The sequence below is a fragment of the Phyllostomus discolor genome, chromosome 12 (genome assembly GCF_004126475.2).
Source record: "Phyllostomus discolor isolate MPI-MPIP mPhyDis1 chromosome 12, mPhyDis1.pri.v3, whole genome shotgun sequence".
Lineage (NCBI taxonomy): Eukaryota > Metazoa > Chordata > Mammalia > Chiroptera > Phyllostomidae > Phyllostomus > Phyllostomus discolor.
In genome coordinates this window covers 30,144,445-30,164,561 of record NC_040914.2, presented here as the reverse complement: position 1 = coordinate 30,164,561, position 20,117 = coordinate 30,144,445, and the positions used below count along the sequence as shown (strand labels likewise).

The 20,117-nt window shown below is 39.9% G+C and overlaps 2 protein-coding genes and 1 pseudogene across 8 annotated transcripts in view; 2 read left to right on the top strand and 1 right to left on the bottom strand.

The window, feature by feature from the left end:
- Positions 1–12,497, top strand: part of LOC114511580 (zinc finger protein 883-like) — a 36,608-nt gene extending 24,111 nt beyond the window's left edge. For 3 of the 5 annotated variants that reach the window (XM_036013378.1, XM_036013382.1, XM_036013380.1), the window contains exon 3: positions 6,519–12,497. In XM_036013378.1, the coding sequence (XP_035869271.1) occupies positions 6,519–8,557 (2,039 nt within the window). In that variant the 3' untranslated portion in view covers positions 8,558–12,497. Of the gene's footprint in view, positions 1–1,572; positions 1,700–6,518 lie in introns of all 5 variants that reach the window. The other 2 variants (XM_036013379.1, XM_036013381.1) reach the window with 1 other exon arrangement.
- The window catches only part of LOC114511072 (zinc finger protein 530-like), a 568,693-nt gene that overhangs the window by 59,948 nt on the left and 488,628 nt on the right, over positions 1–20,117 (top strand). The window lies entirely within an intron of this gene.
- LOC114510818 lies at positions 13,329–15,447 on the bottom strand (annotated as a pseudogene).

Genomic DNA, 20,117 nt, shown 5'->3' with positions numbered 1-20,117 from the left:
AACAACACAGAGGAATACCTTGGTCTCTGCTCTGATGCAGTGTTTGTGCTCTGAGGGGTAAGAAAAAAGGAAATTATGCTGACATTCCAAAGGTATGTTAACAAAGGTGCCAAAATACTAAATGGGCTCAGTTAGGGTAAAAATTGAGTTTCTTCAGGGAAGATAGAGGCCCAGGACAAGACTACTTGCCATGACTCACTTTTGGTTAGAAAGCCTTAATTTCAGACTGTATATAGGAGTATTTTCTCTCAGTTTGTAAGGCCATTAGTTTGTAAGTCTCCTAAGCTGCTCAGGTTTAGTATGTGCCACTTGCCCTTTTCTTTTTTGTTTTTGGTCCACACAGGCAACCAGTGTAAGCATTGAAGTCAGGTTTCCTGGGAAGGCACACCTGTAGTTAATACTGCTTGAAGATGCCACAGAGCTGGGAATAGGTACCCCAAGTCCCCTTTGTGTTAAAAACAAGGCACAAGGGGGTCAAGAATCAGACTCCTGAAGTGGTCAATTGATAACTTAGGGAAATAATAGGGCATTTGCATAAGAGAAAGGAGTTGGTCTTTCTTGGGTGTAACAGGCTCCATCTGGTTGCATAGTGGAGAATAGATCATGAGTTTCATGGACAAGGCAGGGATCCCATCACCAGGCGAGTTCTCTGATTCAGAGGCAAGTCGATGGACCTGAGTTGGGCCTCAGGAGAAAAAGCTGGATTCTTGGTCGATCTTTTATTTTTTATCCTATTTCTTCCCATTACCATTTATCTTTCTCATACCTTCTTCCACCTTCATTCACTCCTGTCCCCTTTACATTTTTTAAGAAGGGCAAGCATAGTTTCAGGTTTTTCAGCTGCAGGAAGAAAGGAAAGGGTTCAAAACCACCCCAGCCTATCTGGTCCTAGCAGCAGAAGCAGTGGAAGCTCCATCTATTGGGCTGGGGAGGATAGTGGTAGGTTAATTCTCTTTATGAATATTGGAAGGCTGTTTGGTTCAACTTTTATAAGTTAAAAAGAACAGTAAGTAGAAATATTTTGTGAGCACCTACATGGGTCTGAATCTGTGGAAGAGTTGAGGATGGAGTTGTACAAAAGTGGAGGCTCTTTTATGCAGGAGGGTGAAGGGGGCAGAGCTGAGGGATTGAACCTGGGTGTGAAGCTGTGAAGCAGGGAGAGATCACACAGTGTGTGCACAGCTAGAGGAAGTGTGAGCAAATGGACCTGGGTTTTTGGTGTTTGGATTTAAGGGTGAAGCCTAAGTCCATTCATGGCTGGGTTTGGATGCCTCAGCTGGGAGAATCCGTGAAACTGTTTAGAAGGTAGAAAGGGACCCTGCAGGCATGGCCCTGAGTTTAGATGGCATTCATCTACCCCACTTCCTCTCATCCTGCCGCCTTTGCTGAGGAAGATGTGAGAGATGGATGAGACTGTGATGAGACAGCAGGCAGCTCTAGCACCAGCGCTGGTGTCTTCTCTGAAGGCATTGCGGGGGGGTGGGGGGGTGCTGCAAGGGATTCAATGTGGGTAAAACTAGGAAAAGAGTCTCAAACAGACTGTGCCAGATTCATTTGTATTAATTCTGACAGGTAGTTGTGACCTTTGAGGATGTTGCCGTGTATTTCTCCAGGACAGAATGGCTCCTCCTTGATGAGGCTCAGAGATGCCTGTACCTCAATGTGATGCTGGACAACTATGCTCTTATATCATCTCTGGGTAAGACACTAACTCTCCCTGCATACTCTTTGCCTTGCCTGTACACCTCTTCCTCGGGGTTGCAGTTTGTTTCTTTTATCCTGAGCTATAAGGGTCCTGACCAGACTTGTTCCCAGGGAAGATAGACAGCAGTAGCTGGTCTCGGGCTTTCCCCTGATCATGTCTACTGGGGTCCATTTTTTCTGGTTCATTTCCCCAAATTTTAATAAACTACCTCACAGTGTCAAAAAAACAAAAGACCCTCTGTCTTACCAGTGATCTGGACAAGGCCATGCATTTCCCCAGTACACTTCTTTCCTTAGGGATTGCTTTGTCCTCTTATGTACGCTGTGGGCAATATATGCTTCCCCAATTATCTGGATAGATGCTGGACTAGGTAGGGCTCGAGTGTTTTCACTGCCCCCTACTGTCCTTGCTGCCCCAATATCTGCTGTGCAGAACAATTGTAGGGAAGAATTTGACCTCGGTATTATTGCCAGAAGCCTAATATATTTCACATTTATTAGTGTGAAAAAGCATTTTTTATATTTTTGAACATTTCTACAACTATATATATTTTTTATCCTCAGTGCAAAATTTATTTTGATTGTTGGAGATAGAAGGGAGGGAGGAGAAATATCTTTGTGAGATAGAAACATTGATTGGTTTTCTCTCATACACGCCTGTCACAGGGAATCAAACCCATAACTTAGGTTTGTCCCTTGCCCAAGAATCAAAACTGCAGCCTTTTGGTGCACAGGACAGGGCCCTAACTAACTGAGACACTTGGCCATGGCTGGAGAAAATACTATGTATATATTTATTAGCTCTGTTTTCTCAACCTTGTTTTCAAACTTCAATAATTCCTCATTGCTTCGAAATGAATGATCTACCCATTGTTGGAAGGGGAATATCCAAGTTGTCTAGTAGTCTTGTGTTGCGTTTTCCACTTTCAGATCTCATTTTGTTTGCTTGTGTACTTAGGTGTTCTGTGTTTGGGTATATAGTAATTAAAATTGATATCTTCCCAAGCACTTTGTTGTTATTTGCATAGAATATTTTTTTACATCTCTTTATTTTCAGCTTATTTGTTTCCATGAAGATTTAGTGAGTCTCATGGAAGTAGCATATATTGTGTATTGGGGATTTTTTTTTTATCACAAGTTAAGCCCAACCAGGCTTCAATTTATTTATTTATTCATTTATTTATATATTTCTATAAATGTTTTTATTTTTAAATACAGTTGACATACATCATGGTATTCATTTCATGATTTGAAATTGTATAACTTACTAAGTGATCATCTCCATAAATCTCACTCCCCTCTGACACCACTTATAATTAGTAGAATGTTATTGACTCTCATAGGCTGCACTTTATATCCCCATGACTATTCTGTAACTGCCAGTTTGTACTGTGTAATCCCTTCACCTTTTTCACCTATCATGAGAAATTTTGTTAGACTTACATAAAACTCATACTCTTAACAGTTCATTGTAACCAAAAACAGCTTTACTGCATGCAAACACTTTACACTTTGACTCTCTGCCACACCATTCCTTTATATGTATTGATGTCACACTTCACATCATTCTATATTGTGTATCTATGCACAAATATTGTCACCATTGTTATTCCTAATACACTTTACTTTTATCCTATAAGTAGAGTGAAATAAAGTACAATCCACCAATGAACTGTCTTAGTATTGTGAACCTGATAACATCCTGGCCTTACCAGAGAGTTTTTCACTTTCCCATGGTTTCCTGTTTCTGTATAGTATGCCTTTATTTCAGTCGAAGATCTTTTTTTTTTTTTTTTTTTTTTGCATTTCTCGTAAGTCAGGATGAGTGGAAATTAACTTCTTCGCCTTTTGTATTTCTGGAAAGTTATTTTTCTTGTTATTTCTGAGAAAGAGGTTTTTGGGATAAAATTTTATGCTTTGCAGATATTTTCTTTCAGTGTTTTGCATATATCATTTGATATTCTCTAAGACTGCAAGATTCCTTCAGAGAAGTCTATTGCTGGCTTATGGGAGTGTTATCCTTTCATGAGGAGTTTCTTTCTTTCTTTCTTTTTAAAGATTTATTTATTTATTTTTATTTATTTATTTTTAGAGGGGAAAGGAGGGAGATAGAAACAGAAAGAAACCTCAATGTGTGGTTGCTTCTCACACGCCCCCTACTGGGGACTTGGCCTGCAGTGCAGGCATGTGCCCTGACTAGGAATCCAACAAGGGTCCCTTTGGTTCACAGGCCAGCAACTCAAACCCCTGAGCCATACCAGCCAGGGCCATGAGGAGTTTCTGTTGTCTTCAGTCTTTGAAACATTTTTTTGCTTTTGATTTTTGACCTTTTATTGTAATATGTCATGCTAAAATCCTGTTTGCTTTGAATGTGTACAGGGACCTGCGGGGATCTTAAACATGGCTATTCACATTTCTTTTTCATATTTCGAAGTTAGTCTTTAGCTTATTATTTAAATAGATTTTTTATGCTTCTGTTTACCCTCTTTTTTATTTATCTCTCATTTTCTCTATTTTCCCACTCCTCTAAGACTTCGTAATGTGTATATATGTTATCTCTGTGGTGTTCCAAAATTGACAGAGGGTGTCCTCTCATTTTGTTTTGGATACAGTATTTTAAATCACCTGCCTCTGAGGTGATGTATTCATTTTACTCCTTGATCTTATCTGTTTTTGAAACTCTTTTGCATTTTTCATTTTATTCATTGTATTCTTCAACTTCAAATTTCTGTTTAATTCTTTTTATGATATCTTTCTCTCCAACCCCTATGTTTTATTTTATTTTTATTTATTTATTGTTTAGATATTGTTTATTTTTAGACAGAGGGGAAGGGAGGGAGAAAGAAAGAGAGGGAGAGAAACATTAATGTGTGGTTGCCTCTTTTGCATCCTCAATTGAGGATCTGGCTCACAACCCAGGCATGTGCCCTGACTAGGAATCAAACTGGCGACCTTTGGTTTGCAGGCTGACACACAATCCCCTGAGCCACACCAGCCAGAGTCCCATGTTTTATTTTTATATTTGTTTGTTCATTGTGGGTACTTGTGTATTTGCTTGTACCTCACCCTCACTGAAGTTTTTAGTAATGATTTTTTAAATTATTTTTCAGCAGTTTTTATACCTCCATATTTTGGCTTAATTCACTTTAACATTGTAATGTTCCTTTCGTGATTATTTTTTTCATGTTTCCCTTTGTCTTAGTGTTGATGTCTGATGTTTGATGAAGCAGTTACTTGTTTGCACCTCATGAACCGATTATGTATAGAGGGGTCATTTTATCTGCATATGCATACAAGGGTGCTCAGTAGGTGGTGTGATGTGTTTTGGACTGATGGGAAGCTTCACTTCCCATTCTTCTTGCTGCCCCATAACCAAGGTCTGCGTTGTAGAAATTGAAGGGGTCTTCAGTGGCTAGGGCTATGGTTTTCCAAATATTTTGTGCTCTCTGGATGCTTTGGTGGCACAAAAAAGGCCATTAGAGTCAGTGTTGGCACAAACTCAGGGTCCCCCAGAAGTTCTTACCTTTGTGTTTTGAATCTACACCTGTTTGCTGAGCCAGTCTTCCCTGCTATTATTTTGTGTAGCTCTTTGTATTATGCTCCACTTTGTTGCTCTTTGAAATAACTTGGGTCTTAAGCCTCTTCCCCTTTCCTGTGGGTGCTGTTTATGGTGGATAATTTTCTAATTTCATTGTAATATGTTGAATACTTTATTTTTTATTTTGCTATCTTGCTGTGGTTACCCAGAACTTTTTCTTTTGGTTTTTTGGTCCAGAACTATTCTAAGATGGTGTTGGTTATTCACCTCTTCTGCTTTCTCTTTGGAGTTGCATCATCAATATTTTACATAATTGCTCAATGGGTTGGAAACTAGAAGAGTCCTTTGTGTATCACAAGAAGGTTAGTAGACCAGCCATGACAGATTGGGCTCACAGGAGGTCTGGCTGAGGGGGAGAATTTCATTCCAAGGCTGTGTTAAAGCATAATGAGGACCCTGTTGTCTTTAACTGCATTTTGTCACAGTTGCCAGTGGCCACATGTTAATTAACTTGTCCTTTCCCTTTCTTGTCACATTACCAGTTTTTTCTTTGAATGGTTTCTATTTCTATCCTAACTTCCACCCACGGATGATCCCTGCCTCTCTTACCTCTATACCACAACCATTTCTCTGAGGAATCCTTTTAGTGTCCTCTACTATATTTTTCTTGACATTTTATTTATTTCTTTTTAGAGAAAGGGGAAAGGAAGGAGAGACAATAAGAAACATCAATGTGTGGTTGCCTGTTGTGCATCCTGCACTGGGGATCTGGCCTACACCCAAAAATGTGCCCTGACTGGAAATACAACTGGCCACCCTTTGGTTCACAGGCCAGCACTCAATACATTGAGTCACACCAGCCAGGGTGGTGTGCTATACCATTTTGATCAATGTATGTTGCACTTTGAATTATGTACATACTTCTTTACAAACCTAGCACAGCCTCTGTTCTACTGTTGTTGATTTTCATTGTTTTGAGTACATTCATATCCTCTACATAGCTTTACAAGACAAGCAGGAAGGGTTTTATAGGCAGCCCTTAAGAGAGGAAAAACTTGTAAAGCCAGCCTCTCTTCCTTGTATCCCGTCTTGTCCTAGTATCCTTCAGTTAAGGACTTTCCCATTATTATAGACAGGAAAGCCTTTTTTTGAGTCTCTCATTTGTCTTGGAAATCATCACATAGAATCATGCCAGATGTTACACATGCAAATTGATGATGAGAAAACCTTCTCTCTGTAGGTCACTCTGTACTTGACTAGGTTTGCTTTTGTTTAGGTTGCTGCTGTGGAGTAGAGAACTTGGAGGCACCGACAGAACAGAATATTACTGTAAGAGTCTCAAAGGCTATGAATCTGAAGTCAACACTGTCTTCCCAGGAGAGCCACCCCTGTGAGAGTTGTGGGTGTGTCTTGAGAGACATTTTCCTTTTGGTTGACCAGCAGGGAACCCAACAGGGCTCAACACTGCTGAGGTGTGGGGCATGTGCAAAACCATTTTACTTCAGTGCACAGAGTCACCAGCACCAGGAGCAGGACACAGCACAAAACTGTTTCATCAGCACTATGGACACGGTCTCGTTACCAAAGAGCTGCAATTTCCGCGTGTCGCGGAATTTTTGTACCTCTAGTCAGGTTGGAAAATGCTTCCTCATCAGCTCCAGATATCCTGCACAACTGGCTGCTTACACCAAACACAGGGGGGGAAAACTCTCTAAGTCTGGAATGATTTGTCGCACTACAAAATATTACGCGCCAAGAGAATGCAAGAAAGCTGCTGGCTGTGATGACATACTTGTTGAGGACCAGAGATTCCTTACTGGAAGAAAGTGCTTTTTGTGTTCTGAATGTGGGAAGTCCTTTACCAAAATTTCTGCTCTCCGTGTTCATCAGAGAGTTCACACTGGAGAAAGGCCTTATAAATGTGGTGAATGTGAGAAATCTTTCACCACTTGCACCGGTCTCCTTCATCATCACAGAGTTCACAGTGGAGAAAGGCCTTATGAATGTGTTGAATGTGGAAAATCTTTTACTCAGAGCTCTACCCTCCGTCGTCATCAGAAAGTTCACACTGGAGAAAGGCCTTATGAGTGTGTTGAATGTGGAAAATCTTTTACTCAGAGCTCTACCCTCCGTCGTCATCAGAAAGTTCACACTGGAGAAAAGCCTTATAAATGTGATGGATGTAACAAAGCCTTTTCTCGTAGCTCTGACCTTCGTAAACATCACAGAGTTCACACAGGGGAAAGGCCTTATAGTCATGGTGAATATGGTAAATCTTTAACCAATAGCTTTATCCTCCATCGTTATCACAAAGTTCACATTGAAGGAAGCCCTTATAAGTGTGGTGAATGCGGAAAATCTTTTAACAGTAGGTCAGGTTTCCTTTATCACGAGAAAGTTCACACTGGAGAAAGGCCTTATAAGTGTAGTGAATGTGGGAAATCTTTCACTGGTTACTCTGTTCTCCGTCATCATCAGAAAATTCATACTGGAGAAAGGCCTTATAGGTGTGGTGAATGTGGGAAATCTTTTACACGAAACAATATCCTCCGTCGTCATCAGAAACTTCACAGTGGAGAAGGGCCATTTAAGTGCAATGAATGTGGGAAATCTTGTACCAGTAGCTCTGACCTCCACGAACATCAGAGAATTCACACTGGAGAAAGGCCTTATGAGTGCGCTGAATGTGGGAAATCTTTTAAGCAACAACATAAATTTCTTTCTCATCACAGAGTTCACACTGGAGAAAGGCATAAATGTGGTGAATGTGGGAAATCTTATACCAGTAGTTCTGCCCTCTGTGTTCATAAGAGAGTTCATACTGGAGAATTTCCTTATAAGTGTGGTGAATGTGGGAAGTCTTATACCAATAGCTCTGCCCTCCTTGTTCATCAGAGAATTCACACTGGAGAAAGGCCTTATAAATGTGGTGAATGTAAGAAATCTTATATTACTAGCTCTGCCCTCCGTGGTCACCAGAGAGTTCACACTGGAGAAAGGCCTTATGTGTGTGGTGAATGTGGGAAGTCTCATGCCAGGAGCTCTGACCTCCGTAAACATCAGAGAGTTCACACTGGAGAAAGGCCTTATGTGTGTGGGGAATGTGGGAAAGCTTTTATAAGTAGTTGTAGCCTCCGGTATCATTACATAGTTCATACTGGACAAAGGCCTTATGTGTGTGGGGAATGTGGGAAATCTTTTACTCATAGCTGTATCCTCCGTAATCATCAGAAAGTACACACTAGAGAAAGGCCTTACGAGTGCAGTGAACATGGGAAATCTTGTACTTGTAAGTCTGCCCTCCATTTTCATTAGTGTTCACACTGGATAAAGTACTTAGGAGAGTAGTAAATGGGGGAACGCTGTATGTGTACCAGTTACCTCAATTGTCATCACAGAGTTCACACCAAAGAAACGCTAATGAGTGGCGAATGTGGGAAATCTTTCATCTGTTGCGTTAACTATCATTGTTACCAGAGATGACACACATGAGCAAAGTTTAATGGCTGCAGGGAATGTGGAAATTGTTTTATCAGTAATCTTTGTTTTCCCGAAAGACTTCACATTGAAGAAAGGCATCATGAATGTAGTGAAAGTGGGAATTCCTTTTTCTGTAGTAGTTCCCTCAGGTAGTCCCTAAGTAACCCTTCAAAATGGCCTTATGCCTGCAGTGAATTTGAAAAATGTTTTTCTTGTATCAGTGACTTCCACTAGTATGATAGAGTTTATGCTGTTGAATTGCAACTTGAGTGATATAAATATGAGATGTGCTTGAACTGTAGCCATTCCCTTCATTATCATTAGAGAATTCACAATGTCTAAGTTCCTATAAATTAAGGAAATTTAGGAAATCTTTTATCATCTATCTGTTGCCTTTGTTATCTTCTGAGAAATTACACAGGAGAAACATTTTTATATACAAGAAATAAGAGAATTTTTTCTATAGCACAATTCTCTATTATATTCCCAGTTTTACTGTGCTGAATGTCTTTGTAAGTAAAGGGAATGTGGAAAAATGTTTTTTTATTGTAACTCCTTTCTTACCAGACAGTTTACAGAGGAGATAGACCTTATGGTAACATGAAATGTGGGAAATCTTTCACCTCATTTCCATAAGCATATCAATCGTAGTTCACACTGGTAAAGGATTCAAGCACGAAGTGAACATGGGAAATCTTAGCCATAAGTCTTTAGCCTTTTGATGTTGAAGAGGTCTCACTTTGTAAAAGGTTAGATTGTCAGAAATGTTTTATGTTTTTTTTTTCAGTGTAATGATACTGAAAAATTTCTGAAAATATCTGAGTTTAATTTTATATGCTCAGTGTGGAAATGTCTCAGAAATTTAATATTTAAATTTTGAAGTAACTAACAAGATATGATCTAAACTAATGTTGCATTTATGCATTCATAGTTATATGTATGAGGGTTACATTCCCCCAGTCTAACAAAATGTTAATTTGTTTAATTTTTATAATTATAGTTCTTTTCATATATTTGTCATGTTCTTTTTATTGTTCTAGTTCTACTTATATAAGGATTGATGAGCATTTTTCAGGAGTGTATGTTATGAGGATTTGTTTTTAGTATATTCTGTACTCAAATACTTCACCTATTGTTTTATAATTTAGGGCTACTCTCCTTAGAAAATAGGAGAGTGAAACAACAAAGATCTATGTTGTGATGTCACCCATTTTCACTCCTTGAATAACAAATAATTTTTGTTTCATGGAAAAATTGTTTTTAGTAGTGGAAAACAAATCAAATTATTTGGAGCTTTTTGCTGTACAGAATGTACAGGTACATATATATATTTTAGAATAATCTGCATTATAACACACTTCTTTGCTTTTGTAAATTCAGTCATTAATATAATAATTTTTGCTTTTAGTTTTCAGCCCTTTCTGTGGTCTTTCATCTGGGGTTTGCTGGACTCCAACAAGACTTGAAGGTGCACCAGGTGGTATGAGGACCAACGGGTATTTGTTGAGCCTGAAAGCTCTCCCAGAAGCCAAAGACAAGAAAACAATGATTAGACTCCCCATATCTTGGCAATGCAACTGGGTTTAAATCTTAGAATATTGATCATTGATACAGTTACAGGAAAGTGATTCACCCTTTCTCAGTCTTTTCCTGTGTAAATAGGGATAAAAGGCACCCTTGCTCTGGGTTGAGTGGCACAGTGGTTTGAAAGTTGTCCCACAACCCAAAAGGTCATGTGTTCAATTCCTGGTCAGGGCACATGCCTGTGTTTTGGTCCATTTCCCAAGCTAGGGGAGTGGGAGAGACAAGCAGTTAATATTTTTGCACTTGCATATACCTTTGCCTCTCTTTCTCCCTTCCTTACCCTCTCTAGTAGCCAGAGGATAAAATATTTTTAAGAAAGAGCAACCTTCATCCCTGAATGAAAATTTTCCAGACCTTGCATTTTGATCATTATTATTTTTTAAATCCTTACCGCACCATGGGAATTAGTAACTGTTATTGTATTTTTGGGAAAAATAGGATGGAGAAGAGGAAGGGGTTTTTCCAAGGTCACAGAGCAAGCAGTTGTCAGATTCAAGTGGCCGGATTTGAACATGTGAGTCTGGCTCCAGGGCTGGGGACAATCTACCATAGCATATTAGGCCCTCAGCATAAGGCAGGGGGACAGCAAATGTCAGGGACAAGAGAAACTGCGCTAGCTGCTATTTTCATTGTTTTAATTATAAGTTTTCTGCATTTTACTGGTGTCTTAGGGTGCTTAACATCTGCATCACATTCTTCATGGGAACCCTATGGGTCGTTTCCAGTTGTCTCTCCAGGGGAAACTACTTTGAGCCTTATCTGTGTTTTGTCTGCCTCCTTTTTGAGCTTAATATGCATAGCTCAGCACTAATGAGGCCCAAGTGATTTTCGGCTGGGTCTTTCTGCACATTTACTTATCTTTTGCATAACAGGCTAGGATATTATACGCTGGTCAATATTATCCACTCTGACACTTGAAGTATTTTTTGTACATGTTGCTGATAGGCACTCTGCAACCTGTCCTTGAGGATAGGTTGATATGATACCTGGGATATATTCAGAAGTGATGCTGGAGACCTATCGTATTGTTATCTACTTAGTGGAGTGTTCATTTATTCTTCATACAGGAAACTGTCCTCTTGATTTTGTACTCTGGGTGTCCACTCTGTGGCCCGTAGGCTGCATGTAGCCCAGGATGGCTGTAAATGTGGGCCAACACAGAATTGTAAATTTACTTAAAACATTATGAGATTTTTTTGTGTGTGTGTGTGATTACGTGTTATAGTATATTTAATGTGTGGACCAAGACAACTCTGCTTCCAGTTTAGATCAGAGACTCCAAAAGGTTGGACACCCCTGCTATTCTGTCAAGTGCTGGCTGAATGAGGAATTGAGGCTCTCCATGTTTTCCCTGCAGCCCTGACCATTTTCAGCAGTGACATTCCCTTTTCCAACCTCCCCCTGTCTGCACCAGAGATGTTTCGTTAGACACAGTCCTTCTGAACAAAGTGAGATTCTTCTCCTGATTGCTTGAGACAGGCCAATCGGCCAAATCAGGTTGGGTATATGTCTACATGGCCTTATTAGAATTGTTATGGCTGATTGCTTTTACTGAGAACAGGATGAGTGTGCTGCATTCTTGGTGATGTTTGCAGTCTGATCTTATGATATGTTCCTAACAACACAATCCATCTGAAGTCACCAGGTGGCAGGCGTAGACAGTGTCTGAAAATTGACCTCTTTCCCCTTGTTTCCTCCTCACTGCTGTCAGTAGAATGACTTGGATTAATGCTGAATCTCTAAAGCTCTTCTAAGTGTTTCTGATTATCCATTTTCCACATGGAGCAGCCCTCAGCAGCCCTTGTAAGTTACCTGGGACTTGAGCATTATTTTGACATCATTGCATTTTCATGGTAACTTATCACTAGTCGTAAGTCACACTCATTTTCCCAGTTACTGAAGAGATACACATATACTTTTTATGTTGTATTGTATACAAGGGAAATTGTGTAGGTCGTGTTCAAGGGAGCAATAACCATGGGCACAGCTATGTCCCCTAAGCAGATACCAAGTGTCAGGTCATTTGCAGGCACAGTTCAGTCTCCTATTAAACTCTAAGATCATTGCAGCCCTTAGCTTTAAGTTTATTCACATGCTTGTCTATATTGTTGCTTGTATTTTACAGTCTTTTATTGACGTGTTTTTCAAGTGTGTCCTGGTGTGTCACTAAATCCTACAGAAAGTTTGAATTTTTCTATTTTTTTACATATGTTTTATTGATTATTTGACTACAGTTGTTCCAATTATTCCACCTTTGCCCCATTGCATCCAGTACCCTTCCATCCAGCAATTCCTCCACCCAGTCATTTCATGTCCATGGGTCATGCATATCAGTTCTTTGGCTTCCCCATTTTCTATGCTATTCTTAACCTCCCCCTGTCTATTTTGTACCTACCATTTATGCTTTTTAACCACTGCATATTTTTCCCCTTCTCCCTTCCATCTGATAACCCTCCAAATTATTTCCATACCTATGATTTTGTTCCTACTCTGGTTGTTTCCTTTGTTTTTTTATTTGTTTTGTGTTGTTTCCAATTCAATTGTTGATAGTTATGAATTTGTTGCCTTTTTAATGTTCATAGTTTTGATCTTTTAAATAAGTCCCTTTAACACTTCGTGTAACAAGGGCTTAATGATGATGAACCCCTTTAGCTTTACACTGTCTGGGAAGCACTTTATCAGTCCTATTTAAATGATAGCTTTGCTGGATAGACTAATCTAGGTTGTAGGTCCTTGCTTTTCATCACTGAATACTCCTTGCCAGTCTTTTCTTGCCTGCAAAGTTTGTTTTCAGAAATCAGCTGATTGTTTTCTGGGCACTCCTTTGTAGGTAACACTTTACTTTTCTCTGCTGCTTTTAAGTGTCTCTCTTTAACTTTTGCTATTTTAATTATATATCTTGCTCTGGTCTTCTGTGGGTCAAACTTGTTTGGGACTCTGTGTGCTTCCTGTGCTTGTATGTCTATTTCTTTCACCAAACCAAGGACATTTTCTTTCATTATTTTTTCAAATAAGTTTTCATTTTGTGTGTGTATAGACTTTATTAACAGACAAGTTTTACAGATTTATTTCTTCTTGGGCACACCCACAGTACGACCCCAGCAGCTTGTGGTCTTGGTGTTCTGGTCTCAAACACAAAGACCCCAGAAGTGGCGTAGCCCTCTGTGGGCTGAATTTTCTCAGCTGCTCTGGGGTTTCATGAAGCTTATTGTCCAGACCATTGTCCAGGACCTGGCTGTATTTTCCATCCTTCACATCCTTCTGTGTGTTCAAGAACCAGTCTGGAATCTTGTACTAAGGTGGGTTCTGCATAATGGTAATCCCCCATCCACCTCATCCTCTATGAGCTCTCCTGCCCTCTTGGTGAGGTTGATGTCTGCTTTCCTCAACCCCACATGAGCATATCTTCACCCCACACCCTTAATTGCAGTGATGGCAAAGGCTGTTTTCCATCGTGCATCAGTATAGGTGTTGAGTACTCACAAGCTGTGTTGGAATTTCTCAGGAATCACCAGAGACTTGGCTGCAGCAGTGTGTAGGCCTCCTGTGGAGGGTCTCAACTGATTTTTCACTTTCTTGCTCTTTCTCTTCTCCTTTGGGCATCCCTATTAGTTGGATGTTTGCATGTTTGGAGATGTCTTAGAGACTTCTTATACTCTCTTTGTTCTTTTGAATTCTTGTTTCTTTTTCACGTGCTGGTTGGATATTTATTTCTTCTTTGTGTCTAAATCCTTGACTTGAATCCCAGCTCTCTTTCCTGCACTGTTGGTTCCCTGTTGACTTTTCTTGATTTCACTTAGTGTAGCCATCATCTCTTCCTTTATGTTGTTGCTGTACTCAGTGAGTTCTTTAGCATCCTGATTAGCAATGTATTGAAGTCTGCATCTGCCAGGTTGGTTATTTCCATTTCATTTAGTTGTTTTTCTGGGGTTTTGTTCTATTCTTTCACTTGGGCCATAATTCTTTGTCTCTCCTCAATTTTTCAGCCTCCCTGTGTGTGTTTCTGTGTATTAGGTGGCACTGCTTTGAATCCCTGTAAAAGGCACCTGTTGGGATGAATGTGGCTTCTTTAAATCCTTGATTGTGGGACTTCCATACAGCTTGATTTTCTGAGAGTTGAGGTTTTTATTTGTTTTGAGATATAGTTGTGATTCTCTTTGGGTTGGCTGAGAAGTGAGGCATGTCTGCTTAGACTCCATCTTGACCAGATGTCTCATTAGTTCTTTATTGCTTTCAATCGGTTACATCTACCCATTGTTGAAAGGGGAATGTGTAAGTTGTTTAATGTTGTTGTGTTGCATTTTCTGGCTTTAGATCTTGTAGGTTTCTAAAAATACTTAGGTGTCTGTGGTTGGATGCATAGTAATTAAAATTGTCATTCTCTTGCTGAATTAACTTCTTTTTCATTTTATGATCACATTTTCCTCTTGTAACAGTGTTTCAGGTTTCTTTTTGTTTTATAGTATTTTAGCTAGTCCTGCTCTCTTTGTTTTTTATCTGTGTGGAAAATTTTTATATCTTTTTATTTTCAACCTGTTTGTTTCTATAAATGTTTTTAAAGATATTTTATATATTTTTACAGAGGTGAAGGGAGGGAGAAACATGATGTGCTAGACAATTATCCATTGGTCGTCTCTTGCACACCCCCACCTGGTGATCTGGCCCACAACCCAGGCATGTGTCAGGACTCAGATTTATGCTCAACGTACTGATCCATACCAGCCAGGACAAGAAATAGTTTTATCTCATTGTGGATAGAAGAGTTCCTGGTAGGAGATGTATTTTGAGCTGAAAACAAATTTCAGTTGTCATTCTTGTTCTCCTATGAGGTCAGATTGCTGAAGATTTTAGGGTCCTCAGTGGGCAGGACAGCAGATGTCCAAATATTTAGTGATCTGTTTAGAAGTTTTTGATGGCAAAGATTTCTAGGGATATACTGATGTTATTCCTTCATGATATTGTAGCCAAGGGGATTTCTCTGGATATCCGTGTTGAGAAACTCTACAGGTTCTTTTGAGATGAAATTTGTGGGAAGTTGCAGACATTACTGAAAATCCTGAAGTTCTCAGAGACAATGGTTTCCATGGTGATTCACAGACCAGGTCGCTAAAGTCCACGGTAACACATGTGCAGTGGGTCATAATGGAAACTCATCCTCAATTTTGAATCAAATGATCTTTGCTAAGACAGTCTCCTTTGCAATTCCTTCTGTGCAGTTCTTTCATACTGCACTTATGGCTGTTTGAAAAACCTGGTTTCCTAAGCATTTTCCCCATTTCTCCAGGGATGTTCTTTATGATGGATAATTTTCTAATTATTTTGGAAGGCAGTTGAAAATTTGTATGTTTTATTTTGCCAACATTATTCATCATGAATATAGATTGTTTTGCTTTGGTTTATTTCTGCTAAGTTGTGCTACAGCAGTGCTAGATTTTCATCTGTTGCATTTTCACTTCTCAGTTGAATCATCAGTATTTCATGTAATTGCTTAACTGGGAGGGAATTTTAAGAGTCTTGTGTGTATCACAAGAGGAACCTGAGTCCAGTCATCATAGGATGAGCTCACAGAAGGTCTGGTGTTTGTGAATGGTGCTTGATGCAAGAGATTTTTAAGGGAGCATTAGATGCAAGGACTTTGTAAAACATAAATAAGGAACATGTTTTCTTTAACTTTTAATTTTGTCACCCTTGTCAGTGGCCACGTATTAATCTTTTGGTCCCTTCCCAGTGTTCACATTTTGCAAATTTGGTTGCTTTTTTTTTTTTTAAGAGAGGGAGAGAAGCATCAATATGTGGCTGCTCCTAGTGTACCCCACTACTGGGGACCTGGCCCGTAACCCAGGCATATGCTCCAACCAGGAATCCATCCAGCAACCCTTTGGTTTGCAGGTCGGCACTCAATCCACTGAGCCACACCAGCCAGGGCTGGTTGTTTTAATAGGTATCATTTCTAATCTGACATCCAGCCAGGACTAAACTCAGGCTCTCTGACCTCTACATCACAACCATTTCTCTGAGGAGCCTATTTGCTGTGCTCTCCAACTTTGGTCAATACGTGTTGCACCTTGAAGTGTGCTCATGTTTCTATATGAACCTTGCACAGCATGTGCTCTGCTGCTGTTGATTATCATGCTTTGAGGCACATTCACATTCCTCTACAAAGGCTGACAGCACCAGCAGGAAGGGTTTTGCAGGCAGCTATCAGAGGGACAACCTCTGAACCCTGCTTTTCGTCCTTGTGTCCCATCCTATCCCAGTGTCCTTTGTTTCATGAGGTGCCTGTTATTTACATTCATTACTGCTGTAGTAATGCACAACGGCCACTTTTTCACAGTCTATGTCGGTTTCTGGAAAACTGTCACATAGAATTGTGCTTTAATGTGAGAGATGAACACCTGTGATGAGAGAATGCCCTGCGCTAGCTGGTGTGGCTCAGTGGAATGAATGAAGCCCTGTGAACCAAAAGGTTGCTGGTTCATTTCCCTGTTGGGGGACATGCCTGTGTTGTGGGTTGGCTCTCCAGCTGGGGGTATTGGGGAGACATCCGATTAATGTTTCTCTTACATATTGATGTTTATCTCCTGACCTTTCCCTCTCTAAAAATAAATAAATACATTTTTTAAAACTCACCCTGATGCCCTGGCTCATGTGGCTGAGTGGATTGAGTGCTGGCCTATGAAACAAAGGGTGACCAGTTCGATTCCTGGTCAGGGCACATGCCTGGATTGTGGGCCAAGTCCTCCATGAGGGTTGTGCAAGAGGCAGCCACACATTGATGTTTCTCTCCTCTTTCTCCCTTCCCCTCTCTGTAAAAGTAAATAAAGACCTTAAAAAAAAAAAACCCAAACCCTCACCCTAAGTCACTGTATTTTACCACCATTTGTTTTTCATTCATGTTGCTGCTATGGAACAAGGATGTGTTGGGACCCATTGAACAGTGCATTTCTGTAAGAGCCTCACAGACTAAGACTCCCAACTCAGCTTTGTCTTCCCACAAGGGCCACCGCTGTGAGAATTATGGACTGATCTTGAGAGACATTTTCTTTTCTTTGACCAGCAGGGAACATAAGTTAGGCCAAAACTGCTGAGGTGTGGGGCACGTGCAAAACCATTTATCCTAGTATGTTGTCCCCCAGCACCAGAAAAGGGGGACACAACAAAGAATTGTTTCACAAGCAGTGTGCTCAGGGTCTCCCTTGCAAAGAGCTGCAATTTCCATGTGTCATGGAATCCTTGCACCTCTAGTCACATTGGAAAATGCTTCCTCATTAAGTCAGGACATCTCAAGCAACTGGCTGCTCATACCAGCTAAAGAGCAAAGGAAATCTCTAACTTAGAATGACTTTTCAAAATACTAAGTATTATTTACACCTCTAGAGAATGCAAGAAAGTTATCGCCTGTGTCCAACACAAGTTAAGACAGTGTTTTGTGTTCAGTGAAGGTTGGAAATATTTAACCATGAACCCATCCCTTCATGATCATCAAAAGGTTTACACTGGAGAAAGGCCTTATGAGTGCAGTGAATGTGGGAAATGTTTTATACAAAGATCTGCTCTTTGCCCTGGCTGATGTAGTTCAGGGGACTGAATGCTACCTGCAAAGCAAAGGGTGCTGCTGGTTCGATTCCCAGTCACAGCACATGCCCGGGGTGCAGGTCAGGTCCCCAGTTGGGGGTGCGTGAGAGGCAACCACACACGTTTCCCTCTCACCCTCTCCCTTTCCATCTAAAAATAAATAAAGTCTTTACAAACAAAAGATCTACCCTTCATCAACACTATCAAGTTTATTCTGTAGAAAAGCCATATGAGTGTGCTAAATGTGGAAAAACTTATATGAGCAGCTCTGTCTTTTTCATCTTTGAATTGTCCACAATGGCTGTAGGCCTTTTGAGGCCAGTGAAATTGGGACATTTTAATTTTTTTCTTTTTTCTTTTATTTTAATTGTTGTTGCAGTACAATTTTCTATCTTTTACTCCCATCCCAACCTACCCACCCAGCCCTCACATTTTTAATAATCTCTCTGCTCTCTGATATCAGAGTTCACAAAGAAGATAGGCTTTCTGAGTGCAGTGAATGTAGGAAATCCCTTCTCTGTTGTAGTCACCTCCTTTGTCATCAGTTCACCCTGGAGAATGGCATTATGCCTGCAGTGAATGTGGGAAGTCTTTTCTCTGTGTCAGTAATTTCCATTATTATGAGAGTTTACACTATAGAAATGTGTTTTCTGTGCTTTGAGTATGGGAAATCTTTTACCAGTAGCTATGATTTTCATGTTATGAGAGAAGTCACAAAAATTAATTTCTTACAAGTTTAGGAAATTTTGGAAATCACTTGTTTCCTGCACCTGCCCATAGATGGGGGTGACCCATAACACAGGTATATGCCCTAACCCACAATCAAATTTGCATCCTTTCGATTACTGATTAAGCTCCTCCCACTGATCCACACTGGTCAATGTTCTATCCTTCTTTTCCTCCCTCCATTTCCCCTGTAGAAATAAATAAGCAAATGAATAATTTTTGAAAGACATCCAGTGTCAGAATCAGACCATTTTATTTGGCATTTAACAACACGGGTGCAAAAACAATGATAGTAAAACACTTTCTTGGAGTGCTTAACACTTTCTACAGAAGAGGAACTAAATATTCTGTTCTAAATTTACTCACAAACACAGTCCTTGAGTTTTTTGCTCATTCACATGATATTTGTCTAAAACATCTCTGCCACACCCTCTTCCAACCATGTTTTTTGACAAGGTCTGAACCTGGAAAGAGGGAATTCAAGGAATCCATCTTCCTGGAAGAGAGTGTGGCATACAAAGGGGGGTGGTAATTTTCCTGGGGATTGCTCTTAGTAATTTTCTTGCTAATATTAATCATGGTCTTACTTTGTACCCTGATTCCCATAAGAACAGGCCATGAGAAGAAAAAGTCTTGAAGTGAGTCAACGATGAACTTTGAGGGAAATTCTGAAGGGACAACTAGTTCTCCCTAGACTATTGAATTATGCCCAAATTGTTTTAAACAAGGTGTTTATAAACCTGAGTAAGAAATTATCCCCAATTATTCCCATAAAAGAATTGATGAATCAGTTACAACAGGCTGAATTATTGGTGGACTTTCCCATGCCTGTTCCTTACCCATAGATACAAAGAATCTTTCAAGAAAGCAAGAAAAAAATTATATAGACCCCTACCCACAGCCCAGAGATACCCCTGGGTAGCATATTGGATTAATGGCAAATTATGGTATCCCCCAAGAGGAGCTAATAGTCTCCAGAGGGTTCCAGATCCCCCATTGCCTTATACAGGAGCATATAATGAGGATGACATTAGAATGGTCAATAAGGATGGAGTCCAAGTGCCTTATAATAGTCTAAATTTCATGGAAAGGCTAGCTTGAAGCAGACCTCCCTGGTGTTTATTAACTAAGGAACAAAAAAGGTTTACTGTAGCTGGATTTCCTGTTTACCTCTCCTTACATGTTTGTTTTGGTGATTAAAAGGTGGTAGGATTGTTAGACACCTGTATCTCAGGTTTATTGATTTGCATAATTCCAATGAAGTATAAAATAATTTCTTGACCAGAGAACAAAATCCCCTCTAATAAAATAGCCTCTGAATGTCTAAAAGTTGTTGGAGTAACAGCCCCGCCTTTACCTTGAATAGGAATATATATCAAATAGAATTAGACAGGTAAAGAAATAAAAGCTGGTTAGCTATTACAAACTAAGCATGTAGAAACAGTTACCAGGGAGTCAGATGACAAATTCTGAGAACTTTAATAAATAATAAGACATTCAAACTCTATAC